The sequence below is a fragment of the Phyllostomus discolor genome, chromosome 8 (assembly GCF_004126475.2).
Source record: "Phyllostomus discolor isolate MPI-MPIP mPhyDis1 chromosome 8, mPhyDis1.pri.v3, whole genome shotgun sequence".
NCBI classification, from domain to species: domain Eukaryota; kingdom Metazoa; phylum Chordata; class Mammalia; order Chiroptera; family Phyllostomidae; genus Phyllostomus; species Phyllostomus discolor.
The window spans coordinates 103,650,010-103,677,225 of NC_040910.2; the positions used below are offsets into that span (position 1 = coordinate 103,650,010).

Below are 27,216 nucleotides of genomic sequence, written 5' to 3' on the forward strand. Positions count from 1 at the left end.
CCAGAGGATAAGTGCACTTTTCATTTCCCCGGGGGATCAGGTCCCACCGAGGGAAAGGCCCAGACTCAGAGACCGGCTAGAAGGGCCAGGCAAGAGACCGTCGGCGGTGCCAGCCATGGAGCTGAGGTCCCGGAGGCTGCAGTGCAGTGACCTTGGGCTCTAGAGCCGACATTGTTTTTCTTCCTGTTCATGTTTAAAAACATTGAAAAAAAATCACCGTAATGAATACTCTAGAACTAACTGCCAAGAAAAAGCCTTATTTCTCCCCCCAAGGTTTATTTTACAGCACTGAGCACAGGGACAATGTTTTTGTTCCCAGCTAGACCAGACCCGATGGGATTGTTCTGAGGTGCCAGTTAGCGAAATTTGCATTGGCACAGACGCCGTGGGGTTAACCAGCCAGAGCCCAGAGCAACAACACCCTTCTTACTTCTCTGAAAGGCCAGGGCAAGAGACCTGGGTAGGTGGAAGGGCCCAGACACAAACAAGGGTATCTAGTCCCTGAAAAAGCGGGTTACTCCATTCCTCTTTGGGACCAGAACGTGTGCTACTATTTCTGGGATGTGCTGCATCTGCCCGCAGCGTTCACAGGCAGACTCGTTTCTTCCCCCTGGGGTGTCTGGTCTGTTTGGCCTTTCCTCCTCGTAGATGGCATCAGTGTCTGTCCAGTTAGCAGGCAGGTTTCCTGCTGTCTTTAGTGCCCCTGCCCAGGTCTGCCATGTTTCGCCCGCTTGTCCCCACCCCTGCTTACCCCTGCCAGTCCTGGGACTTACTTTGTCTAATGTTTTTCTCTCTCATTTCCCTCTGGTGGTATCATCTAATTCCAGCGCTCCGTTATCTAGGATTGCTTAAGTAGGGGTAGCCTGAACTGACTTGGGAGAATAGAGCCAAGCTAAGACCAAGGGAGAGCTCCCTGAGAAAGAGGCTTTGTGTGTACGTGATGCCCCTTCCCCAGCCCTCGGGCCTCCGACCTGCCCCGTGGCACTGCTCCTTCTGAGGGCGGCCCCAGTGCTGCCTGCGAACAAGACCTCCTTTCTTTCCCGGGCTTCTCGTTACTGAGCAGGTGATTTGGACTGGTCCTCGCCTCAGAAGCAGAGATTCCTCCTGGCTCCAGTTGCATCGACAGCAGAGAGCCGTCTCGTTAATGACAGCACTGACAGACGAGGAGGGGGAGAGGGAGCCAGTGAGGTGAACTCTGGAGACTGGCAGAGATGGGGACAGGAAGAAGGGTTGGCTGTCGGAAAAAGCTAGCAAGAGGCGGGCTACTTAACCCGGGAGGCGGGGTGTCTGGAAGGGAGAAGCCGACCTCGGCCAGCACGGGGAGGGCCCGGAGTGATTGCCTTGCCTTCCCTGCTCTGTCTCCAGTCCTGCTCTGGGTGCCAGGTGATAGGGGTGTGAGAGATGGGCTCTGCTTCGGTAGTCGGGCGGGGCAGGTGAGGATCAGTTAAGCAGACACTGGAGATCCAAAGTCAAAATGACAAGATCTTGAAGGCATTCCAGGTATGACTTTTGAGCTATTTAGTTTTTAAAGATTTTACTTATTTTTAGAGAGGGGAGAAAGAGGGAGAGAAACTTCAGTCAGTTGCCTCACACACGCCCCCAACAGGGGACTTGGCCCAAAACCCAGGCACGGGCCCTGACTGGAGATTGAACCACCAACCTTTCAGTTCCCAGGCCAGCACTCAATCCACTGAGTCACACCAGCCACACCTTCTGAGCCATTCAGGTTTTTTCTTTTATTTATCTTGGATTAAGTGGCTTCCTAAGCTTCCTATGGTGACTATAACCTTCTGTGACCCTCAGTTCCTATGTAGCCATTGCCTTGCGTGATTTTGTTTCTTTTCAAAAGAAACCAAAAAACACAAAAACAACAGCAACAAAAAACCATTTCCTTTGTAGACTGCAGACAACAATAAGGTCTCCCTATAAGAAAATGTGGTTGGGGCACTGCTGACCTCTTTTCGTCCCCAACTTGGCTTTCCAAGTGAGTGTCTCCACACGGATGGCTTGTGCTGAGTGCCCCAGCTGGACAGGAGGGTCCCTCAGAAGCCGAGGGCCTAGGCTCTGTTCCCTACAGCAGGAAGAACTGGAAGTGAAGAGAGGGGGCAACTTCCTGTCGGGGGTCGAGCTGCACCCTTCTTGTGTAATTTGTCTCTGACCTTCTCAGAGACCAGAAGTGGCCAGGTGTCCTTTGTTTCAGCTCTAGGACTTGGGAAGGACCTTGGCTGTTGAAAGCCAGCCACCCGGTGTTTGACCTCACCCCAGTTTAAACTGGGAATCGTTATTCCCAGTCCCAAGGATAGACAGTTGGAGGGGCGAGTTCTTCATGTGGAGCTTTGGAAGCCTCTTCTCCTTGGTCTTCAGTTAGGGAAGAAGAATTCTGAGCCTCGGCCTCTTGGAGACTTGGACCTGGGGTTAAGCTGGTCCTTGGCCCAACTCCTGAAGGTCCTTGGAATTCTCTGAAATCTCCCAGAATAAAAGAACCGGTTGGCTCGCTCACCTTGGGGCGGGGGCTTTTGCTTTCTGGAAGGAAGCAACCCAGAGGTCTTTGGACCGAAAGGCATGGCGGGTTCTCAGGGTCACCGGGGGAAAATATTTCGGTCCGAGTTGCTGTTAAAGCCAGGAGGCCAGATTCCTCAGGTGGGGCTCCAGTTCCCCCCCAAGGACAGATGTCTGCCATGGTGCCCTTTATGCTATTTCCTTCTGGATCTGTGACTTCCCACTGGCACAGCTCTGCCATCCTGCTCCCAGTACCACTTGCCCCGTGGGCACTGACTGTGGCTTGGTCTGCGTCCGGAGCATCTGGCTGGGGGGTGAGTGGCCCCAGACCCGTGCCTTCCCGGGGGCAGGCAGCTCCCTGCTCCCCGCTGCCCTTTGCTGCTGCTTTTGAGAAGTGTTCTTCAGTCCCTGCAGACCCTGCCTTTCGAAGGAGCAGCTCTCCCTGCCCTGGGGGCTTTCTCTCCACCGCCTGTTCCGGGCCACCTTCCTCCGCTTCTGCTTCACTCGTGTCCCCAGGGCAGACTTCCGCTCGCTGGGCTGAGGGCCCCTCTACTGCTTCCCACGGACACACTTCGGCCACCCTGGCCTCCACGTTGCCTGCTGCCTCCGGAGTGCCGTTGCCTCCGTCAGAAGCTCGTGGGTCTGGCTGTGGAGACAGACCTCCACCATCCTGGCTGTCCCAGGGACACACGGCCTCCCGTTTCTCTTCTGCCCGTTCTGGCTTTCTCTGAACTGCCCCAACTTTGGGGTCTAGTTTGTCTGAGGCTCTCTCCTCGCCCCCTTTCCCATTCTGTACGGACACTCCTTCTTCAGGGAGCCTTTCAGTCACCTCCCAGGGACAGACCTCTGCTTTGGTGCTGCTGTCAGGCCGATGAGCGTCTGGGGCAGGAGCGTCCCATGGGCACACCTCGGCGCGCCCGCCCCCAACGCCGACCGGTGTCTGAGCACCAGCTTGCGGACGGCCGTGGCAGTGACTCCCGGGCTGGGAGGAAGAGACTGCCGGGGCTGTGCTCTCCCATGGACAGACAGACTGTAGCTCATTTTCTGCTTTTCCCCCGTCTGCAGCAGGGCCTCCTGCTTCTGAAGACGCAGCTCTTTCTTGGGTTATGTGTTCTTGGAGGGAACCCATTTTGGGGTCTTGTATCAGGTCCCCTTTCCCTGCCGCCTCATCACTGACTTCCAAGGAATGCTCCTCCACCCCTTTGCTCCTCATGCTGCCGGAGGAGCCTGAGACCGCGGGGGCCTGAGCACAGGGTCCCCTCAGGTCCTCCTCCCAAGGACAGACAGCTTCCTGCCGCTGACTCAGTCTCGTCCCTCCTCTTGATAGGCCTTCTTCCAGGGAGCCGAGTGGCCCCCTTTCTGGAGTTTGCTCCCTCTGCCCTGCTGAATCGTGCCCCTCCTCTTGCTCCAGACCCTCCCCAGGAGCTCCTTCAGTCACCTCCCAGGGACAGATCTTGGCCCTTTCACCGGCAGACGCTTCCTCCACTTCCCAGGGGCACACCTCAGCCGGCCTGCGCCCCGCAGGGCCCGGTTCCTGAAACCCAGCCTTCGGTCGGTCAGTGCGCGCGGTGCCTGAGTGCCCAGAGCTGTCCCCTGGACCCACCCTCTCCCCGGGACAGGCCGCCTCCCGCTCCCGGGCCGGCCTCCCTGGCTCCTTCGGAGCAGTGACAGCTGTCCAGCCGGGCCCAGAGTCTGCAGGACCCTGTTCTGTAACGTTGGGCGATTTCCTCACGGCCTCCCGTCCCGAAGCCCGTCCCTCCCCTGCTCCGGCAGTCACCTCCCAGGGACAGACCTCTGCCTTCTCCGCAGACAGTCTGTCCTCCACGTCCCAGGGACAGATGGCAGCCATTTGGCTTCCCACCCCACCTGCCACCTGGAGACCGGCCTCGGGTCTGTGTATGTCTCGAGGTGGTGGGGGAAAGCCGCCAGGGTCCACACCCCCCCAAGAACAGGCTACTCCCTGCCCTTGGAGCTGTCCTTCAGGCTTTTCCCGAGCTGCGACATCTTTGATTCCTGATGTTTCGGTCATTTCTTCCTTGTCCTTTTGGGGTTCTTCTCCTTTGGGTGCCTGTCGCAACATCCAGTCCTCTGTGCTTTCGTTTCCCTCCCAGGGACAGATTTCTGCTTTGGCAGGTGCGGCTGCCTTTACCTCTGGCCTGAGGTCTTCCCACGGACAGACCTGCGTGGCTCGGCTTCCTCCATCTCTGAGGAGTTGGCCATCAGCTCTGGGTGAGGAATTGTCCACACGCAGGCTGGAGGGCCCACAGTCTGTGCTCTCCCAGGGACACACGGACCCCTCCGGTGCACTGGGTGTCTGCACTGGCTTCCCAGTTTGTCCCCCCATCTCTCCAAGGAGCCCTTTCCTGGAGGCTTGCCCCTCTCCTTGGAGAGCCTCTCCGCCCGCCCCCTGACGCAGTGTTTCCTCCCTCACCTCCTCAGCACTCAGCTCCCAGGGACAGACCTCTGCCTTCCTGAGGGCGGGAGCCTCTTCTGCCTCCCACGGACACACCTCCGCAGGGCTCCCCAAGCCCTCGGGGGCTCCCGGGGCCTCCGTAGGGATTGCTAAGGGGCCGCGGAAATCAGTGCTCTCCCACGAACAAAGAGACTCCAAGTCTCTGCCAGGTTTCTGTTCTTTCCAGAAGGTGGTTTTCTTGGGGGGTTTCTGCTTTTCCTGGGGGAGTCTCTTCACTCCCTCGTGGGCCGGTTTCTCCTTCTCTCCTTCACCTCCCTCCCAAGGACAGAGCTCGGCCTTGGCGAAGTCAGGTGCACAAGCTTCCGGGCCTGTGACTTTCTGCGGACACCTCTCCACCTCTCTGACCTCCACGCTGCCCCCTGCCTCCGACCTGCCCTGGGTTCGCTCAGAGTCCTGAGGGGCTGGCCGAGGGGCCAGGCCCCTGGGATCGGCATTCTCCCAGGGACACACCGCCTCCTGCCCCCTGCTTAGCCTCTCTGGCTTTTTCTGAGCGATGGCAGCCACACGTCTGGGCTCTGATTCCTCTGGGGCCTTCCTTCTCTCTCCTTGGGAGTCATCTGGGTCTTGTCTCAATGCCCCGCTCCCGAGGCCTCCTTCACTCACCTCCCAGGGGCAGATGTCAGCCTTGTTACCGGCAGGCAGACCCGTTTCTGACACGGCAACCTCCCAGGGGCACACCTCTGCCACCCTGCAGTCAGCACTGCCCGCGGGCTGCGGGCCAGCTCTGAGCCGTTCCTGCCGCCCTCCGGGGGCTTCTTTGGCTCGCTCAGCATTTCTGTCCCCAGCCGTGCCCTGCCTGACCTGCCTGGGCGTGGCAGGCCCTGTTTTACCTGCTCTCTCAACACTGCCCTCCCCTTGACCCTGGGGTGTCCTCCTGCCTCCCTCGTCTTGTTCCCTGCTGCCCTCCTGGTGACAGACGCGGAGCATCCTGCTGGTGTGAGCATTCTGCTCGTTCTGCAGGGACTCCTCATCTTCGCAGGGGGCCAGGGCCGCCTGCTTACTCACCGCCTTGCGCCCGCCCAGCCTGGGGGATCTGGGGCACGCACCCACCCCCTCTCCCGCAGCTCTGCCCTTCTCCCTCTCGGGACTCCCCTCCCCGCTCTCCTTCTCCCTGTGTGTGCTCCGGGAGCGGGTCAGAGCTTTGATAGCCAGCCCCAGGCTGCGCACGGAGCCCTGCTGGACAGGGGTCTTGAGGCTGTGCGATTTAGGGAAGATCTTGGACCTGTCCTCCCCCACGTCATCAGTTTCCCCCTGGAGACACCTGTCCTCTGTGTCCATCCCATTCTCCCCAGCACGCTTTTTCTCCACTGCAACCGAGAGGGCCCTCCAGAGCCTGGCGCGAGCCGGGGCAGGGGAGTGGCTGCCTCGCTCTGGCCCTGACGAGCCTTCTTGTGCCACACTTTCTTTCTTGACTGGCAGTTCTGCATTCTCCCAGGGGCAGATGAAGGTGAGAAAGCTGGGGCTTTGGGGGGTGACTGGGACTTGTGCTAGGGCAGGGACTGGGACCAGAACCGGGGCCGAAGCTGGTATCAGAGCCGGGGCCAAGGTGGGAGTGGGAGACAGCATCCTTGGTTCCCTCAGGCTAGCCCCAGACAGGGCTTTGGTGGGTGTGGAGAGCTGGTGCTGCATGGGTGGGTGGGGCAGCCTTCCCCCAGCCGCCTCCGGAAGCCGCCCAGAGGCCCAGGAGCTGTCCCTGCTGCGGCTCCTGGCGGGGGAAGGTGGGGCTGACAGAGGCGCTCCTCGAGCTGGCTCCAGCCTCCTGGCCGATGGCCTCCGAGCTGGGCTCGCCAAGGCTGCCTCTGCCTTCCTTCTCTCCTCTTGCTCCTTTGCCTGCCGATAGGTCTCCTCCAGGTAGGCCTGGCTGGCCACGAGCAGGGCCTTCTCACTGGAGCCAGCCATGACGCTGAGCGACTTCTGCAGGGAGGCGGGCCGGGCTCTGGGGAGCCTCTCTCCCACTGTCAGGTTGTGGGCGCTGGCCGACCTGAAGCCCAGGGCGGGCGGCCCCTCCTCTGACTCCCGGCTCTCTGCCCGGGAGGCCCTCTTGGCCAGCTTCCTCCTGGGCAGGGAGTCGAGGAGAGGGCCGTCCCGCTCCCTGCGGGGGCTGCGGTCATAGGTGCTGTGGGACTTGCGCAGGCCCGGCGGCCCCTCGGGCTCCTGGAGGCTGGAGCTGAGCAGCCTGCGGCGGGAGGAGCCGGGCAGGCTGCCGCGGCCGGGGGAGCCCGAGTCCCGGGAGTGCTGCCGGGCCAGGGCCTCCGGGAACTCAGCCAGGTACCTCACCAAGGAGCGGCCCAGGCCCTGGCGCCAGCTGCCCGGCTTCTTGGGCAGGTGGGGGTTGTTAGCAGCCATTTCCTTGGTTTTGTGGACCTCTAGCTGGGCGTAGAGTTTCTTCAGCTCGTCCTGGGGGCCGGGAGGAGCAAGGAGAGCGGAGCTGACATTGGGGTGAACTGGCTAGTCGCCACCCCCTGGCTGCACCATTTCCCCCCTCAGCCCTTATTAAGACCATTTTCTCGGGGGGTGGGGGCAGAGGTCTATTTCCCACCAAGCAGTGGCCCTTCCTTGCCTTTAACCCTCTCAGAATTCACCTGGTTCCCGGCCGGACCCACTCGGCTCTGAGCACACAGCATGTGCTCTCCTCTGGGGGGGTGGGGGGGCGGGGAGGGGGCACTGTGGCCTGGCCAGCAATCACCAACTTGGGGGACGGGAGGCCTGAGTCTGGGGCTGCTGACCCATCATGTGCCCCGAGGCTATTTCCTTCACGCCCCTGAGCCTCCGCTTCCATAAAAGAGCAGTGACTGGAGTTAGCTTTCTGAAGGGGATCATAGGAGATTCATGGGACTCGTGGGCATGAAAAGTGCCACATTCAGGTGTGAATGAGACAGTGGGGCTTTGAAAGCCTTTTACACTTTGGATTTCTCCCCAGGGCCAGCACAGAGAGAGTGGACTGGGGTGGCGTGGCAGGGGTCTGCACGCTCTGGGGGTCCCTGCTGGGTTGGGGTTTCAGTTCAGCCTACACCCGGGGGCAGGAGGCTGAGCCGGCAGAGCTCAGAGGGCGTGGAGGGCACAGTGGGAAGGGAGGTGGGGGCCGCAGGACACGGAAGGAACTGGGAGATGTAAGCAAGTCAGGTGTGGAGGTGGGCCCCAGTGGAGTGGGGGGTGTGTGTGTGCAAAATGGCTTCCTGGGGGTTTCTCACACCCTAGGGTTAATAAAACAACAGGCTCAGACCAGCCGGGTCTCCTTATTTCCTGCTCACTGAGCCCTGAGCCCTGAGCCCCTCATTAGGGTTCCCTTGACTGTACCGCCTTCCCTAAGCAGAAAAATGAGAGTATGGATGCTCTCCTGATGTAAGACTCAGGAGGGACTTCCTTTTTCTAAGACAGCCAGGTCCAGGGAAAGGGGGTCCTGGTATGGAAACCCTTGGTAGCCACTCACTGCCCGGACCACCTGCCCCATGTGCTGGGCACTCGGGCTTCTTAGTCCGCCCCTTGTGATGCTCCTGCCATGGGGGACACAGGGGATTAGAGCTCCGCCATTGGGGTCTTTTCACTTGGGTTATGCGTGGCCTTCTTTACATAGAGGTGGGAAGTAGCTCCGGGCCATGATAGAGATTGGAGGGAGGCCCGTCTCAGAGAAAGGGAAAGCTGGGAGCAGGACAGCTGGCTCCCTGCCAGTCCCTGAAAGCAGACCCCAAACGGAGGCAGGGGGCGGTTTATCTACCCGGATGTCTCCAGGGTCCAGGCTGCGCTCGCTCCACGCCGAGGCAATGCTGCTGTCGAAGTAGGAGCCCGAGCGCTGCAGGTCCAGTTCATCCTCGTACACCTCCTCCACCATCTCCTCTCGGGGAGGCGCCCCCGTCTTCCAGAACTGGCCGGGGAAACGGGCATGATTGGGAAAAAGACTCTCCTTGCCTCCCTGTTCACGCCTCCTCCACCCGCCTAATGGAATACATCGGTCCTTCATGAACCTTCACCCCCTCTCGGATCCAGAATTCCGGGGTCCAAAGACTTTCGCTTCCTCTCATCTTTCCTGATCTTCTCTCGCTCAGAGACCACAGGGTCTCAGCCTCCTGCCCCTGCAACCCCCAGCCATGTCCTCAGCTCTCCACTGCTCGCTGTAGCGGCTCCTGTACTGGTTTTCACAGTCCGCCAACCTCAAAGCTGTGTAACAAGGACCCCTCCAGTCCTAGCTCTTGTTTCCCTCGCCCAGGGATTGGAGGCCTCCTCCCCCACCCTCCCCGAAGTGAGCTCCTTGCTGAGGACTCCCGTTGATCAGAGCCCACGCACCCGCAGGGTGTCATCCTCACCCTGACCTGGAGAGGGCGCTGCTGTTACAGCAGCTGCACGGTGCCCCTGACAGGGGCTGGGCTTCTGCCTTACATCCAGAAGCGCCAAGACCTCACCTTAGGGATGAAGATCAGGGCCAGGGTGGCGGTGACTGTGCTGTGTGTGTGAAAGAAGAAGAGGAGGAGGGTCCAGTCCGGATGCAGGGAGGGAACCAGCGCAAACCTGAGAGTGTGAGGGGAGGGAGGGAGATTCTTATCTGTGGGTGGGCGTGGTCTCTCCCTCCCCACCAGTCCCACCTGTCCCAGCCCCAGCCCTGATCTCTGTGGAGGTGCTGGTGGGGTGAGGAGGGCACTCTTCCTTCTTCTTGCCCTCTCTGGGGGTGGGTCCTACCTCAAGGCACACGTTCACACCCGTCTCTGAGAAGCCCTCCCGGAACACTCTAGCTGGCCTTCTCTGGCTGCCTGTAGTACACACTCGTGCCCCACAACTCTGTTGTGGACCACCCTGTGGACGGATTCTGCCTCCACCACAGGGCCAGGTCCTTAGGGACACACAGCAGGCAAGCTGCTGGGTCAGCTGCGGTGTGAGGCGGCAGAAGGCAGAAAGCTGAGCGAGTGTGCGAGGGCACTTCCTCCGCTTGGGTGTTGGGTGAGACAGGGGGTGCAGGAGGGGTATGTGGGAAAGGGAGAGAGTACAGTTCGGGGGCCTTCCTCACCTAGCAGTGTTGCCAGGGTGGCCCTGGGAAGGGGGTACAGTCCTCGTCAGGGAGGAGCGAGGAGTAGTGGTAGGTGGGGAGGAGTCATGGGTGGAGGGGCCCATAATCACCTGGCTGCGTGGAAGGCAGCGGAGAGCAGCAGCTCGTTGTGCAGGGCGATGCCCATGTAGCGTGGTTCGTGGAAAGCTGAGGGCACAGCCCGGGCGGCGTAGCAGAGGAAGCTGCCCCAGCACAGGAGCAGCATCTCGGCTGTGGGGAAGCAGCGAGGCGCACCGCCTCAGCGGCCAGACCCCACCCCCCTTTCTCTCTAGGGCTTGCTGGGGGGAACCTGAGCCAGGGGTCCAGATCCAAGGTGGGAGGAGCAGGACCAGAGGCCCCGTGGAGGTGCAGAATCAGGGGCCAGAGTGAGACTAGGCTCAATGACAGCAACTCACCCACAACCATGATGTAGTCCCAGTGGTCATGGTGGCAAAGGTAGAAGTGGCGGCCCGTGGGAGTGTGGCCTCGGGTCACCAGGGGCGTGTGCAGGATGCCTCGCTCCAGGACCCCCACTGTCCACACAGCCAGGAAGCCCAGTACCAGCAGCAGAAGCAGCCCCAGACGCCGGAGCAGCTGCCTGCTGCTTAGGAGGGGGCCCCGCTGGGCCGTTCGAGACAGAAACAGCTGGAGCACTCTACAAGGCATAGACAGTGGGTGGCGGGGGAGGGGGAACTAAGGAGACGGGGCCAGGGCTCTGTCCTCTGGCCATTGCTCCCCTAACCCCCACATATACCTGTCTTCCCACCCCTTCCATGGCTTGCTGCCTCCTTACCCCCCAGGAAAATGACGTGGGAGGGAGGACTACAGTGACTATGGTGATGCGGGCAGGCTTTGGGGACATGGTAGTGGAACTGGCAAGAGTCTCACTGTGAAGAACTCTGTTCCATCAATGAGCTGGGGTGGCCAGGAATGAGCAGCACGAGAGCAAGGTCTGCTCCAGCCCTACCTGTACAGCTTGAGTATGATGGTGCCGTAGACGAAGGCAAAACCCAGCAGCCGGACCCAGCGGAGAGCAACGCAGCGGAATACACTGGGCTTGAAGTACAGGATGAAGACCTGGTGCGGGGGGAGGGCGAGGAATGGCCGCTTTCCACCGCGCTCCCACTGCGCGGCAGGCCTACGCTCAGCACATCGTGGACCTCCTCCCAGTCTTGCAACAGAAGCAGCATCACCTGCGCTCTCCATTAGCTTAGGCAGCTCAAGAATCAGGGGGATTAGGTACCTTGTCCTAGGTCACACAGCGGGGCATAGGGCTCTATTAAGCTCGGACTCTTTGCTTCCAGAGCTCACTAGTCCAGTCTGCCACTTGGGGGTCTGAGTAGGGGCATCTGGAGGTCTCTGAACCCTCCCAAGAGGGCAGAGAGGAGGAAGCATTCTGGGGTTTGGAGGCACCACGCTGGGGTTGTGGGGACCCTGGGAGGTGGGGGTCGGCCTCTTGCCGCACACTCACGGGGAAGTAAAGCAGCAGGGATCCAAAAAGGATGGTTTCCAGCAGGACAATTCCGGATGCCCGGATCCTCTGTGAACCCGGGAGCAAGAGGCAAGTAAGCAGGGCAGTCAGTGGGAGGACAGAGCCTGGACAATGGTGTGGGGGAGTCTTAGGCCTGTTTCAGGGGTCACTTAGTGGCCCTGGGCTAAGACTTCACCCCATAACATTAGCTCCACCTTCCACCCACAGCTGCGCCCCTATTCCCACCACAGGCTTCGTTTCCCTGGCACTAAAAGCCTGGTGAAGGCCCAGGTTTCAGACCCTGGAAACCTAGCCCCATTCTCCCTCCAACCCCAGCCTGGGCCTTGCTGCAAACCTGGGCTCAGATCAGAGGCTGCTGGAGCTAGAAGGTACCTCCTGCATTTCTCCAAGCTTGAGTTCAGACTGCCCCCTTGTCTAGATACCCTCCTCTCTGCCTGGTAACCATCCCATTGTCCTTCAAGTCTGGCTCAAATGTCACTTTCCCCGTGCCAGCTCAGGCTGGACAACGGGGTCCTTTCTCTGAGCCGTCAGAGAAACTGACATATAACTCCAATAACTCCATCCTCGTCTCTGCCTTGTTGCACTGTTATTTTTTTTTTTTTATATGCCTGCTGCCTCCGTTCACCTGGGAGCTCCAGGTTTGAATCAACATCCACTGCCTTCATTTTCCAGGTGAGGAAACAGGTCTAAGGTGGTGAGGTCATTTGCCAAATGTCACATAGCGTGTTCGGTTAATAGTCAAGACCAGAACCCACTTCTCCCAAACTCTAGTCTTAGGTAGCCTCTGGTCTCCAGCTGATGCTAGGGGTGCAAGCTGGGTGGGGCATGTGTGCAGAGACAGACGCGGAGCCTTCCTTGCCTTGCTCCGGCGGCAGCGGTAGGAAACCAGCATGCTCAGGAAGACGGACAACATGCAGCAGGCCTGGCAGGCCAACACTGCTGTCCGCAGCGCCAAGGCCTCCTCCACCAGGCAAGGTGTGGCATCCCTACAGCTGGTGCAGCTCTCGGCACATGGCTGGCACCGAAGCAGCCTCCCGGAGCTGCCTTGTGGTGACGCAGATTGCTCAGTAGGCTGGGCGGCACTCTCCTCGGACCCTGTACAAAACGAGATGGGTGCAGGGAGAGGGGCATGGCTGGGGCATCCTGAGATGCTAGCCTTCTGTCCCAACAGTCAGCCCAGCCCTCTCCCTGCCCTCCTTTGCCGGCCTCCTTTGGTCAGGAGGGGAGGGATGAAGACATGGGTGCTCCCAAGGGAGGAGAGGGTAACGGGAAGAGGTGATGCCAAGTCAGGGCTCACTGCAAGGTCAGCTTGCAGCAGACTGGCATGTTACAGGCTCGTCCTCAAACCAGATCCTGCCTGCCCCTTCGGCTTCTCTCCGCCTGGGAGGAAACCACCCCGTGTCTTGCCCGAGCCTGCCTTGCCCAGATACTCTCCTCCAACAAGCCCAGCCTATACAGCGCCTGCCTGGCCCTCACCAGGTACATACCCCCAGAGCGGCTTGCCCCATAGAAGCCTGGTCGGCAGCGGCAGAGGTAGCGGCCAAGGACAAAGCCCTGACTCTCCAGAGGGACGCACTGTGGGAACGGAAAAAAAAAAAAAAAACCCACAACAATGATATGTGTACAGGGCTTTCCCTCCCAGGAAGAGATGGATGATCCATCTGTCTACTTTTCTATCCATCGCACCTGGGCCCACACACTGAAGAACTTCCCCAGAAGCCCTCTCTGGTCATAGGGAAGCTTCCCTCTATGGGAACCCCACTCTACCCCACCCACACCGCCTCTCTTCTTAAAGAGACACCCAAGCAAAGCGTATGCGGCTAGATCACCCTTTTGTTCAGACCAGTGGGGACAGGAGCCTCACAGACCCCATTTCCCAGGGCCCAGCTGCTGCCAGAACGAGGTGCTGCGGGAGGTGCAAGTAGGAAGAGCTCCGAGCCCAGCCACACCTGTGCACCTACATCCTGCTTCAGAGGGTCCCGTCAGCCTCCCTCTTTGGCACACAGGTGGGTTGAGAAGGCTCCCACAGAGGAGCGGCTTCCTCTGTCAGGCGCCATCTGGCTTCGGCACGGGACTGCTTTCCCCAGCCCTAGTGCCAGGCCAATGCCAGGCTGGTGGGATGCCAAGGCCAGCTCTTTATTCTGCCTCCGCCCTTGAATGTTTACCCGGCAGGGGACAGAGCAGACCTCAGAGTCAGGGGAGGAAGATGAGCCCATGGATGAGGCCAGATCTGCCGTAGGGAGTGGCCAGGAACAGGCAGCCTTAGGCGAAGCGAGGGGTAAACACTGAGATTCTATATCCAGCCCGACCCTCACCAAGAAAGATGAAAAGGTGCCGCCTCTGGCACTGTGGCCCAGCTTTCCCCCGTGCCCAGACCAGTGGGGCACGGTCTGCTCCCGCCCCAGGCTGCACAATCAGACAAAAGCCTGCCCAGAGGTGTGACTGTGGCTTGGGTTTAAAAGGAACCAGACACTGGGATCCCTTCTCCGTCCCTGGGCTCATAGCTGCCAACACATGTGCCCTGAAGAGCAGTAGGTGCCTAAACCGGCCCCACCCCCCAGCAGGCTGCAGGGCTGGCCTTGGCCTCAGTTCAGCTCAGGATCAAGCACGCGGCCCGTGTAACTGTGGAGCGGATTAGTGCACTGGCCTCCCAGCTCCCCGGTCCTGGGCTTGCAGGATTACCAGCCATCGCTTCCATTATCCAGATTCTTCTGCATCCTTGGCTTTGATTCCGCTGGCATCTGGCCTGGGTTCCATCACCTGTACCAGCCCCAGAGCTCTTCCAGCTCCAGCTGAGGTTAGATTCCTCCCACACCCCAACCAGCAATTCCACTTATTTCAGCGAACACCTACTGAGCATCTTTTGTGGGCCAGGAGGAGCCTGGAGCTCTGTTGACATGATCTGACAATGTGGTCCAGGAGAAGGGAAGGGGATGATTAATAGAGATTCAGAAGATGATCTTGGAAAGGGATTTTGGAGCCCCCAGTACCAGAAGGGGAGGCAGACGGGGGTGGGGAGCACACTATTTCAAAGGCATGAAAGTGGTTGTCTCGGGTGAAGGGTGAGGGGGGTTCTGTAAGCATCCTCATTTTTTAAAAGCCTGGAAGCTCATTTTTATCTCATCACGAGAAATTCCCTTGAAGCCCCGAGAGGCTGGTGTGCCTTTGTCAGCCGCTTCTGGGAGCTGTGCAGTGGCCGTGGTGGGAAAGGCGGAAGGAGAGAGGACCCTACGCACCACCCCCACCCCTCCCCTTACCCTTACCTGGGTGCTGTTGAGATCACACAGGTGCGTGTTAGCGTACCAGCCTGGGCCGCTGGCACACTGGTTGATGTCCACACTCTGAACGTCTATGTCCATCCGCACCTGCCCCCTAGGGCAGTGAATGAGCAGTTAGGGACACAGCAAAGGATGTCAAGGCGGACGTGTGTCCTTGGGCCCCAGACTACGGGCAGGGCAAGCGCTGCAGACGCTGGCACCGCGGCTGCAGTGTGTAGACAGAGGGCATGCAGGCCTTCCGTCTCTCCAGTGCGGTTAACCCCCACCGTCTGCAGGCAACAATCCCTCTCCCCACAGGTGGTCCCCCATCCTCCCATTCCTCCGCTTTTCAGCATCCGAGCATTTCCTGGCTTCTGTACATTGGTAGAGGAAGGGGACGTGTCAAGACATGTGGGAGCTGGGACTTTGGTGATCGGTCTGAAGGGGATTTTCACACTTCCCCACTGTGTGTATACACACTCACACATACACACATGGAGCTCAACTATTAACTGCCCCTCACTCTGCCCAAACCGGGTCTGGGTTTATTATAGCAAAGCAGCTATGGGAGGGAGGCACCCAGGGTTAGAGCTGCCTGGCCCAAGGGCTCCCAACCCCTGCTCTCGCTGAATGCCCAGAGAGCTGGCAGGGAGCCAGACTTCCTGCCGGCAGCAGGGGACCCTGCTGGGGACAGTGAAGGGGATGCAGAGCCGGTAAAACAATGTCAGTTGTTGAATGATTTGAAGTGCCGTGCCCATTGGCTCCCGCCTTCCCACCAGGGCTCCCAAGCACCTCTTCACTCTGACTGAGGGGGGTCGATTGTTTGAGGGGTATCACAGATGCCTGGGTCAGGACAGGCAAGACAGTGGAATCTGCTCGATATAAGAATATAGGTATTGGGAGTGACCCTGGGGCCCTGGCCAACTCCTGGACAGAAGGGGCAATGGTTTCAACCCTCCCCCTAAGAATTTCCCTTCTCTTGGGAATGCCGCCTTTCACAGCTCTGGGTTGCCGGAAAGCAGCAGGTTTAGCTCCGGAAGTCCCGCCCGGCTCCTCTAAGACGCCTGCTTGTGTGGATTGTCATTTTCATCCGCACAGAGAAGCCCTTCCTCGTGGCTCTTTTTTTTTTTTAAAGATTGTATTTATTTATTTTTAGAGAGGGAAGGGAGGGAGGGAGAGAGAGAGAGAGAGAGAGGGAGAGAGACATCAATGTGCGGTTGCTGGGGATTATGGCCTGCAACCCAGGAATGTACCCTGGCTGGGAATCGAACCTGGGACACTTTGGTTCCCAGCCCGCGCTCAATCCACTGAGCTATGCCAGCCAGGGCTCCTCGTGGCTCTTGTACCCACTGCTCAGACCCAGGAGCCGAGGCCCACCCCCGGCTATACCCACACATCAGTGCCCACACATGTGCATAATCGTGTGTGGGGACATTGATTCATACATGGTCTGAATGCTCACGCCTGTGTGTGTCAACACGTAGTCACAGATTCCCGGAGGTGACTGCAAACACACACCACTGAAGGCAGATACACACATCTGGGTCCCCCAAACACACGTGTGCACCCCAAATGGCCCATGCGCAGCTGGGTGGACTTGGGCTCTCCACCCCAACAAACCTGCAAATGCACCGAATCCTGCACAAACCCACCTACCTGATCTCTGGGCTGAGGTCCGGCTTGAGTCCGTAGAAGGTGGCCGAAAGTGTGACAAGCCAGCCAGGACGAAGCTGGCCCTCCTGGCATTCCAGGAAGGGAGGAGACAGCCTCACATGCTGCATGTCCCCCAGATAGCCATCTCCCCGTGGCCACTTGGGGCTTCCAAGGGTCCCTAGGTCATTGGCCAGCACCCGTTTCTGCAGGATAGGAGTGTCCAGGGTCCCAGTGAGGCTCTCTTCCAGCACCCTGTTCTCAGACAAGTCCTGAAGGATGGTCTCCTCCCCCATCCGGGTGGCCTGCAGGGCCAGCGGCAGGTGGCTGGCCCCTGGCGGAGGGTTAAACACCAGCAAAGCACGGTAGGCCCTCGGGTCCCCCTCCGCCACGCTGCGGACCAGCGCCTGGTACCACTCCACATCCTCCTCCACGCTTGACTCGCGGATGTCATTGGCTTGTAGCAGCATGTTGAGGAAATTGGCGGCCTGGGCAACGGTGGCTGCTGCCCTCCCTAGGATCGGGGGCACCCCTGGACTGGCTTCTGCCCCCTGAGCTTCATAGCGCACACTGCAATTAGTTCCCAACAGCTGCTTGGCATCCCCAGAGTAGAGAAACGCCAGGGCTGCTTCAGCACTCTCTGGGGGCACCCACACGGGTTCATATCCTGGCTCGACGCGGGAGGACAGCGAGGGCAGAGGGTGGAAGGGCCGCAGAGTTCTCAGAGCCCAGCCACAGAGGAGACGGCAGCCCAGCAGCCCCCACACCAGAGGGGACATAACCACTTTCCTGGCGCGCATCCTTGGGGCAGTTCTCGGGGACCCTGGGGTCCGGGCTGCCTGGGGATTTGGTGGCTCGGGAGAGCCCAGGTGGAGGCTGGCTGCAGCCTGGGACTGCCTGCCTGCCCAACTCCCTTCCTCGTGGTCTCTCTTCCCCTCTTCCTCTCTCTCTGCCTGCGCTGTGCCGCCTGGTTTTTCTTCTTTCTAAAATCATCAGCTGGCGTCTGGATGTAGGCATGAGGGCCCTCCCTCCTCTTCTCTTGGTGTGGCCCCCATCAAAGACCCTCTTAATCCCAGCACACCACCCTTTCCTCCCCCTATTATCTAGGATCTAGACTCCCTCCTCCCACTCTCCACCCTACATCTGTTCCAGGGAAAGAGATAGATGGGAGGGGAGAGGAAGGGCCCAGTCGTTCCCTCTCTCCCTTCCTCCCTCTCTGCCCCCCTCTGCCCTTTGCTCCATTAGGAGAGATGGGCAAATCCAGGATGGGGCGTCATAGCAACCGCAGATGAGCCCCTGCTCCTCTCTCCACCCCTCTGCTCCACTCAGTGTCCTGGCAGCAATTGCGACGGGCATGAGCAAGGGCCAGGCTGTGTCTCCTGGCAATCTGCTCTGGCTGCCTGTAGCCCCGACACTATTCTGCTGCTGAACTGGGATTTGAGATTGGGGATGGTAAGGATGGGAAGGAGAGCTTCATATAACCACAATCAGTCATTGTATAGACTGTGGTGGTTTACAAAGTGTTTTTCATGTGCTTTATCTCAATACATCTTCCCCAAACCACCTATGGTGAGTATCATCCCCATTTCACGAAAGCAGAGAGGCTCAGAGACTCTCCCAAGGTCACCTTGGGTTCACTTTGAGTTGAGTCGCAAGCTCAGAGTTCTGATCCCCTGCAGTGCTCCCTCAAACCATGACTACTGCCTGGTTAGTCATCCTCGGGGACCTTCATCAAGCCCCTTTGGAGAGGAGCGAGTCAAACTCAGACAGGTGGAGGGACTTCCCTAGGACCACACTGCGGCTTGCGACGATGCAGGAGCCTCCGCCAGGTCTCCACCTCCCCACCCAGGGGTCTCCCCTCCTGCATCTCAGGGTCGACAACCGCAGCCAGTGGGGTGGGGGCAAGTGGGGGCAGGGACAAGAGAGTGTACAAAGTTTTGCTTCCGCTTCTTCCTCCTTCATTTGGTCATTCGAGGTCCTGTCTTCTTTTCTTCTTGAAAACTGTGCCCAACCTTCCTTGGCCTTTCTGGTTTTCTCATCACTCATGCCATTCCCGCCATTGGCCACGATAACTAAAGAGCCTAGACTTCGTCTGAGGCAGCTTCCCTGGACCAGAAGGATGTGGGTTCTTGCAGTGGCCACAGAGCAAAGCCCCTGCCTTCCTCTCCCTCCTTTCTCCATCACCTTTCCATTGCGGAGCACTCCGCACTCGGTGCTGTGGCCCCAGATCGGTGATGCTGCGTCTTTGGGCCCCTTCCCTTCTCTCTCTGCTCCCCCTAACCTCTGACGTCCCAGATCACTGAGTGTATGTAGGAAGGGACAGGTGGAGGTTGCTAAAAACTTCCCTTACTTTACAGGTGGCCTCGGCAAACAATTATGCTTTAGAGCCCTAAGTGGGGGTGTAAGGGGTGGGGGAGAGAGACGACGCTAAAGGACCAGCCTCCAGCAGACCCCATAAGATGTCGGAACTAAAAGTGCCTGCAGCCCAGACCTTTCTCTGACAGAGAAGGAAACTGAAACTGAATGTCAGCAAAGTGACCTTCTCAAGGCCACGAAGCCAGTGAGCGGTTACTGGGGTCGGACCTGCAGCACGGCTCCATAGCTCTGTCCTTGGCCACATGGGCTCTGCGTGCTCACTAGCCGCGAGGGGGGCAGAGGGAGCAAGCGACCCATTCCTGGTTCCTGGCATTATTGGTTACCATCGGCCAAGGCCAACAAAACACACTGGGTGACGACATAGCAGTAAGTTCTTTGTTTTCCCCTCGAGAAGCTTTTCACACTAATAACAACTAACATTTGTATAACGTTTTAGCATTTACATGTAATCCCCACAACAGCCCCGTCGGGGAGATTATTATTGACCTACTTTTTTTTTTTTTTAACAAATGAAATACAGGTTCAAAGATGTTTAACTGTTTGCCCTTGGTCATACCTCCAGGAATTGGCCTGATTAGGACTCAAAGGAGAGAGCAAGCCCCAGTGGGATGGTGGCTGGGCCTGTGTCACTCAACGCTGCAACACCGAAGCCCGGCCCACTGCCGAGTGACTTCAGTGACCGCAGGACTAGTTTAGATGATCCGCATTGTTCTTCACAGACTTTAAAAACTAGGGTCCTACCACTGCAGGGAGCACTTATACACTCTTCAGTGAAAAGGGTACGTGTAGACACAAAACCCACTCAACCCATACCAGTCCAACTCATACAAAGTTGTATTTCCTTTGCTTGGATCTTAATTTTCAATGCTTTTTCCAGGACCTGAGCTACAGGTATGGACATTGAAGGATGTGGAGAGAGGCAGCACTCCTTGCCCTGCCATAGAGAGAGCCTGTGTGCATTCCCTTGTGCCTCTGTGTACTCTGGGCAGGTGGAAGACACCCCAGGTGGCAGACACAGCCTCTCTCTCTGGGGCTAAGTAAATAGATGGACAGCAGAGGGCGCTGCAGAACTACAGACCTTGCGTTACCCCTCCCTGTAATCTGTTCCCGAGCCAGTTTTTCCGACACAGCCAGAGATCTTAGGTGGTCTTCATAGGCCTCAGGGGTTCTGTGGTCCCACAGAAATTTCTCCTTTTCTCCAGAAACTTCAGTGACACCTGAGAGGTAGCTGGGAGAAAGAGATGAAAGGATAAAATGTTTGGCATTAGACAGAGCTGGTTTTAAATACCACTGCAACCTCAATTTTGAACTGTGTGATTTTAGGTGAATAACTGAGCTTAATTAAGTCTCTTCGTGGGAAAGGAAGGATATTAATTCTGTTGTGCTGCATGAGGTGAATTTGCATCAGGAGACTCGTTTTTTAAGATTATTTATTTTTAGAGAGGGAAGGGGGAGAGAGAGAGAGAGAGAAACATCAATGTGTGGTTGCTGGGGACCATGGCCTGCAACCTAGGCATGTACCCTGACTGGGAATCGAACCTGCAATGCCTGGTTCACAGCCCGTGCTCAACCCACTGAGCTATGCCAGCCAGGGCAGGAGACTCTTAGAAGGTGTGAGGTTATTGTCAAGATCCTACTCTGTGCCTGGAAACAGTCCTGGGCCCTGGAGAGTCCACAATGGGCAGATGTGGCCCTTCATGGAGCTGACGGCTTAGTAATGAAGACAGACTTTAATCAAATAACCCCACGGGTAGTTGACAAGTAATATGTGTGCAATTAAGTGCAGCAAAGGAGTGGTCCTGGACCTCAGTAAGGAGGAAGTGTCCCACCAGGGAGATTTATTTTCCTGAGGTAGTAAGTTCAATCTGAAAAATGAGTAGGACTTTACTAAGCAGAAAAAAAGGGGGGGTGAGGAGGGGTGATGATGGGGGTGGGGTGGAGAAGCCTTTGAAAAAAGGGAACAGCTTCTGCAATGGCCGTATATGTGCAGGCTCGACACAGAGCTAGTGGAACTGCAGGGGAGACAGAGCAAGAGGGAGCTTGGTGGGAGATGAGGCCAAAGAGAGGCAGGGTCAGATCACAAAGGACCCCCAAAAGCCTCCTTAAGGAGTTTTGCCTTTATCCCAGGAACAATGGGAAAAACAGTGGGAAGCGAGAAGCATTGTAATCACTGGCCATGGACACATTTCCATTTTGAAAAGGTCTCTCTGGCTGCAGGAGACCCAGCAGACCCTCAGCCCTCTTACCCTCAGTGCAAACTTGGGTACCGAAGTTGCTAAGCTCTGCTGGCTGCTCCTTCCTCCCTATCCCTTCCATCCCTCACTGCCTCACACGCGACCATCGCAAGGGTTTCCTAATTGGCCTTCCTGCCTCCAGACAAACCTCCTCTACACAGAAAACTTGATCTTGTTTGATCTTCACAACATGCCTGCAAGCAAGCAAGGCAGCAATCCTTGCCTCTGTTTTGCTGATGAGAAAACTGTGGTGCTATGGAACGGGCTCATAGCACCACAGGCTGCTACATAGCAGCCTGTAGTACCACATAGCACTACAGGCTGACAAGAGCCAATTGTTAAAATTTCAGGAATTCTGCAAGCCAGTTGTTAAATCACAGCCACTGTTAAAATTAAATTATACAATTTTATAATGAAATAAATGATACTAAAAACAAAGGTGATATTAAATAAATTCTCAAAACTGGTCACTTCCTAATAATTTCACTATTATTAGTTATCTATACTCTTGGGGTTATTTATATTGTTGTATCTGCATGATGAACAACTACATAATGAATGCTACTGTTCATCTCTTTTTACCTCTGTGTTCAGTTTTAAAGCCAGGTTGGTAGAGTGAAATCAGCCACAATGGCAATGTTTACACCATCGAAAATGGCAAACCCTATAAATTTAGTGTTAGTATTTTGTTGATTACCTAGACTTAAGAAAATGATGGAGAAAATGTTAACTCAGATTTAAAATTTTTTAGCTGACCCAAAGGTAATTTACTAACAGAAAATAGTAATTTGAGGACTCCTGTTCACAGAGGGTGACCACATGACCCCCTTCCTGCAGTGGGTGCTGTCGGAGGGGGTGGGAGTAACATCCTCAATCCATCTGATCTTCATTCCCAAGCAGGCAAGGGCTCTGAGAGCTGACTGGGCCCCCGGTCCAGGGGTCTTGGTCCTATTTCCTCCTGTGGCCCAGAGTTTGACATGGAGAGCGGTGGTTTCCCGCTCCTTGCACCTCTGGGCCACATTCTGGGCAGCCAACATGGCAGCATATAGAAAGGACTCATCTCAGTCAGCCCTGACCTTCATCCCACCTGTCACACGGCAGATGGTTTCCTTAACAGAGAAACCAGTGACACGGACAAAAGTGTCATTGGAGGATGCAAAGACGTGGTGGACACCAAATACATTGTCTCCTTTAGCCACCTGAGGTCGGAGGCTGACGACCTGTTCTTCCTCTTTTTCTCCCCCTGGCAAAATGCCATTTCTGCACATCGGCTCCAGACTCCACCACCGGAAAACTCGGTTTAAATTTAATGTGTTATGTCTGTAGCCATTAGATTGTGAATGGAACAAAAACTGCAGACAGTTTTCCTCTTTGAAAACTGTTTTCTGAGTCAGCAAAGAAGTCATTCCCATAACTGACAGTTAAGACTGTTTTCTTTTTTTTTTACTTTCCTCTTACACTGACATAGAGGAAAATATTAACCAGCATCCTTGTGACAATTACACTCCTTGGTCAACTGAAACCACAGGGCTACCCATTCAAGAGCTTGGCAAAAATCAATGAAAGCATTCTGTGAGAATCAACTGGTTACATGAAATTTGCAATAGTACAGATTATCATTATTTTTGGTAAATTGTGTGCTACACATTTTATACTAGTAAAATTTAGTGTATAGGTGCATTAGTATATGCACCTATATTTACATACATTCCCCTCTCCCCCCAGGGCATCAGTTGTTCAACATTTATCAGCACCATTTATCAGCACACCTCTGAGTCTTAGAACATATTATTCATGTGTCATTACATAAATATTTACTGGATGCTAGGGGTGATACAGTTTGTCAATGAAGAAATGACTCCGCCTCGGTCACAGATCACAGGCGGCACAGGCGGGGCGAGAACCAGTTTCTCGCAAGGCTAGCGGTTCTCTCCCAGGAGCAGACCTGGACTCCCAGAACTGCTCCACCTTGCCGGGATGGGTGGCTTGGGCCTGAGCGCCCGGGAAGTGAAAAACCGGGGTCGAGGCGGGGGACCGACGGCCAGGCGAGCAGCAGCTCACCGCCAATAGCGAACCAGGCCGGCGTAACGTCACGCTCCTTGGAGGCCGGCTGCAGCACACTCTGGGGAAAGGGGCGTGGCCACAGCCTCCCGGAAATGATGCCATCCGGGGGGCGGTCCTCCGCGGCGGCGGCGCGCGGCCTGCGCTCGCGCTGGGCTCCGCGCGCCCCCCGCCCCTTCTGTGAGGCAGAGGCCGCCGCGGCCGTTAGCGCTGTCGCTCCGGGGCCCGCGGCGGGCGGGGCTCCGGCGGGGCCCGGCTTAGTCCCCACCCCAGCCCGGCTCCCTGCCTCCCGCCCTCCTTCCCTCTCCCCGATGCAGGGGGCCGAGCTCCGGGATGGTGAGGCGGCGGCAGCGGCCGCTTCGTACCGCGTCTTGAGCCGCCTGCTCGGCTATGGAGAGGCGGCCCCCGAGCCAGGCCCGCCGCCACCGCCCCCGGGCCATGGCCCCCCGCCGCCACCCTTCCTCGCACGGCCCTGTACGCGGGGCTCCCGGCCGCCTCAGCTGATGGTGTTCCGCAACGTGGGTCGGCCGCCGGAGGAGGAGGACGCGGAGGCGGCCCCGGAGCCGGGACCCTCGGAACTGCTATGTCCCCGGCACCGCTGTGCCCTGGACCCCAAGGCCCTGCCCCCGGGGTTGGCGCTCGAGCGGACCTGGGGCCCGGCTGCTGGACTAGAGGCGCAGTTGGCAGCTCTGGGGCTCGGGCAGCCGGCGGGGCCGGGAGTCAAGACGGTTAATGGGGGTTGCTGCCCGTGCCCCCCGCAGGCGCCCCCTCCGCAGCCCCAGCCGCCTGCTGCCGCCCCGCAGGCCGGGGAGGACCCCACGGAAACGAGCGACGCGCTGCTGGTCTTGGAGGGCTTGGAGTCGGAGGCCGAGAGCCTGGAGACTAACAGCTGCTCGGAAGAGGAGCTCAGCAGCCCGGGCCGCGGAGGAGGAGGCGGCCGGCTTCTGTTGCAGCCCCCAGGCCCTGAATTACCCCCGGTGCCCTTCCCACTGCAGGACTTGGTCCCTCCAGGGCGCTTGAGCAGAGGGGAGCAGCCGCAGCAGCCGCCGCCCCCGCCCCCTCCTCCTCCTGGGCCCCTCCGGCCACTCGCGGGCCCTTCTCTGAAGGGCTCTCTCAAAATCCGCCTCAGTCGCCTCTTTCGCACGAAGAGCTCCAACGGTGGTTCCGGTGGCGGGTACGGGGCCGGCAAGAGGCCTTCTGGAGAGCTGGCTGCTTCAGCTGCGAGCCTGACCGCCGTGGGAGGCTCTGCCGGCCGGGAGCTGGACGCAGGGAGGTGAGACCCGCGGGGGGGCTGACTGACAAACTTCCCTTTTTTGTTTCATTTCCCTTTTATTCTAACAAGATCCCGACAATTCTGATGACATGGCCTTCATAAGGAGGCAAAGAATTGGGGCTAAAAGTGGTGACATCGTTCATTAGGCCAGAGCTAATTATGGGAAACGGCTTTCGCTCTGAGTTCATTCCCCTTGACACTTCCCGGCTGGTTAGCATCTCTCTAGCGCCAAGATGGTTTGACACCGTGCCCCCACCCCTACCTTGGCCCAGCTTTTCAAGTTTTCCCAAGGTGTCTGTATACTGTTACCTCCCGTTTGGCCTTGGGGACCTTTGGGAGGGAATGTTGGTGTTGCATTTTGACCACCTTGCTTATTAGTCTTTCCGTGTGCCAGCACCCCACCCCCTTTACACTCATGCGTACAAATGATGTGAAGAGTTGTAGGCCCCCGGTCAGTTGGGCAGCTCTATTGCAAGTTTTCATGTTTCCCTGGTTGGTCTCCTAGATGTACTTGGAATCTCAAGCCTGTGGGCCACTGTCAGTGAGAACAGAAAATAGCTTTGCTATCAAGCCCATGTGAGAACTCTAAGTATGAGATATAGGCATTGGTGAGTGAGTTCTAGGTCAACTGATGAAACTTCTCAACTTAGACTTTGAGTTTTTTTTCTGAACTTCTGAAGGGTGGACTGCTGTCTGACATCCAGTGTGAGATCTGTGTATGGGTTTAGAAAGCTGTCCACTTTGGTATCCATGAAATGAAACTTACCTTGTGGCAACTGCCATCGTGGTTTGTGCTGCTGAAGGGGTGAGGTGAATAATTGAGAACTTTGTGCACCAGAATCATTGGGGGAGCTTTGGGCAAAGGTCAGTACCTCTTAGGGCCCAAGAATTTGAAATTTTTAAAAGATTTTGTGTATTTATTTTTAGAGAGGGAAGGGGGAGAGAGAGAGAGAGAGAAACATCAATGTGCAGTTGCTGGGGGCCGTGGCCTACAACCCAGGTATGTGCCCTGACTGGGAATTGAACCTGCTATGCCTGGTTCACAGCCCGTGCTCAATCCACTGAGCTACGCCAGCCAGGGCTAAGAATTTGAATTTTTAAAAAGCTCCCCAGTTGGCCCTGAGGTATCACCTGGACTGGGAACCACTCATCTATATGTGGGAACTTGGGTACTTCAAAAGGAGAGTGTGGGTCAGTTTGACATTGCTGCCCTTTCCGAACAGCTGTGCCAGGGTCTCATCTTGGGGATCAGGCCAAACCCGAGCTCCCCAGGGAGTTGGTGCACGTTACCCCCTTCCGGTAGATCTATGTTTCTGCATTTGCCTCCCAGAGAACTCATGCGCAGGTCTGGAAAAGTGTGTGGCTGCTGAAACAGCTTTTTTGTTGTAGGCTCTGCATTTGATGCTCCACTTAACCGGTGTAGATGAAATTTTCCTCATAACGGGGGGAGGGCAGGACTGAAGCTGTGGGTAATGACACAGGATAGATTGCTGATTTTCTTGTGGTTTGTCTTGCCTTTGTTCCATATTGACCAGGACCTGGTCTAAGATTTCAGACACGCCAGATAGGAGGTGTGGCGTGAAATTAGCTGCTCCGTCTAATAGATTAGGAAGTGGAAAAGGCATATAACATTATACGGTTTTTTGCCTTTGGAAGCAGAATTTAATGGTCATTGGCTGCTCTGTCACCAACCTTCACACTAAGCACAATACAGATTTCTGCTGCAGAGCAAATTGGGCTGTAGCTCTGAAAAGCTTAGTTCAGGGCACTGGAGAATTACATTTTTTGGTCCAAGGGCTTTCTCTGATGGACTGGGGAAGAGCGAGGTGCTTGTGTATGAACGTTCGGTTGACTGCGGTTAGGAGGCAGCATGTGGGACAGACTGTGAACATCTAATTCCATTTAGAACCCCAGCATCAGCTGTGGGATGCCGGCCAGTTCTGTCGTCTTCACGCTTCTCCCTTTTTATTCATCAGGAAAATGGGAACGATTCCTGTCTTTTACCCGTCCTTGTAGGAATAGAGTGAAGCCAAGGGAAACGGAGATGGACTATCTTGTGCTTTTGGAGAAGTAATAAGATTGAACTGGTGATTTTATTTTTATACTTAGGATTTGGTGCTGTTAGATTTGCTTGTTAGCTTTTACACAGCTTACTATGTGCCAGTCTTGCTGGCAGCCTTGCAGCCGTGAGAAACTTGGTTAAGTCTGGCCGGGGCGGTTGTGATTTCTGTGGCTCTGCACCTCCTAAGTCAGTCCGCCCTGTTGGAAACAAGGATGGCTTTGGAATTTTAGCTCGTTCTTGTGTTTTAATTGGTAGAACCTGGAAGCTGTGAGCAACCTTAGTCTCTTGCCAGAAGGTGTGTATGCCTTCCTCTTTATCGTTGGTTGGAGTCTCTGTATGCCTTGCTGTATAATTTGGGGCTTTTACAGGAACCTCCGGGCATGGCTCTCTGTGCTCTTCTTAACATCTTTCCTGCGGCTATTGCTAGAAAGTGCTTCCTGCAATCATTTCGTAAGACTTAACAGTTTGTGTGTGTTAACACTAAACAAAACTTGAGTTCCTTTCAGATGCTTTAGAGTGTGCTAAATGGACCTACCTGGATATTCTGAGTCTTAATTCTAGAATGAGTTACTGGCTTAGAGAACTCTTTTGAAGCAAGGAAGAGATGGGCCCACCAGCTAATCGGGTTTCTGCTGTGAAGAACTGGGCTAGGCCTCTAACACATATGTTGGAATTCACAGAGCTGGGCTTGATGCCTGTGGGCTTCAGTGTAATACAGAATTGCTATTTCAGGAAAACCAGTAAAGTTCCCCTTTCTGTTTCACATATGTTGAGCTGATTGTCTTCCTTTATATTTGGTGAGAAATGGCATTTGATCTGATTTTT

The 27,216-nt window shown here is 56.6% G+C and overlaps 2 protein-coding genes across 5 annotated transcripts in view; one reads left to right on the forward strand and one right to left on the reverse strand.

Moving 5' to 3' along the window:
• The window catches only part of GPR179 (G protein-coupled receptor 179), a 33,509-nt gene extending 16,207 nt beyond the window's left edge, over window positions 1-17,302 (reverse strand). The window contains exons 1-11 of one of the 2 annotated variants that reach the window (XR_004904919.1): window positions 16,392-17,302; window positions 14,742-14,850; window positions 12,966-13,053; window positions 12,338-12,573; window positions 11,458-11,526; window positions 10,954-11,063; window positions 10,403-10,641; window positions 10,079-10,217; window positions 9,370-9,475; window positions 8,688-8,834; window positions 2,160-7,369 (exon numbers count right to left, since the gene is read on the reverse strand). Coding sequence is in view for 1 of the 2 variants with exons in the window: in XM_028521427.2 (XP_028377228.2) it covers window positions 2,282-7,369; window positions 8,688-8,834; window positions 9,370-9,475; window positions 10,079-10,217; window positions 10,403-10,641; window positions 10,954-11,063; window positions 11,458-11,526; window positions 12,338-12,573; window positions 12,966-13,053; window positions 14,742-14,850; window positions 16,392-17,185 (7,125 nt within the window). In the remaining variant the exon portion in view is untranslated. Of the gene's footprint in view, window positions 1-1,702; window positions 7,370-8,687; window positions 8,835-9,369; window positions 9,476-10,078; window positions 10,218-10,402; window positions 10,642-10,953; window positions 11,064-11,457; window positions 11,527-12,337; window positions 12,574-12,965; window positions 13,054-14,741; window positions 14,851-16,391 lie in introns of those variants that run through there. The other variant, XM_028521427.2, reaches the window with a different exon arrangement.
• Window positions 17,303-23,164: 5,862 nt separating this feature from the next.
• The window catches only part of SOCS7 (suppressor of cytokine signaling 7), a 31,125-nt gene continuing 27,073 nt past the window's right edge, over window positions 23,165-27,216 (forward strand). For 2 of the 3 annotated variants that reach the window (XM_028520920.2, XM_036033837.1), the window contains exon 1: window positions 23,165-24,329. In XM_028520920.2, coding sequence (XP_028376721.1) covers window positions 23,368-24,329 — 962 coding nt within the window. In that variant the 5' untranslated portion in view covers window positions 23,165-23,367. The remainder of the gene's footprint in view (window positions 24,330-27,216) is intronic. The other variant, XM_036033836.1, reaches the window with a different exon arrangement.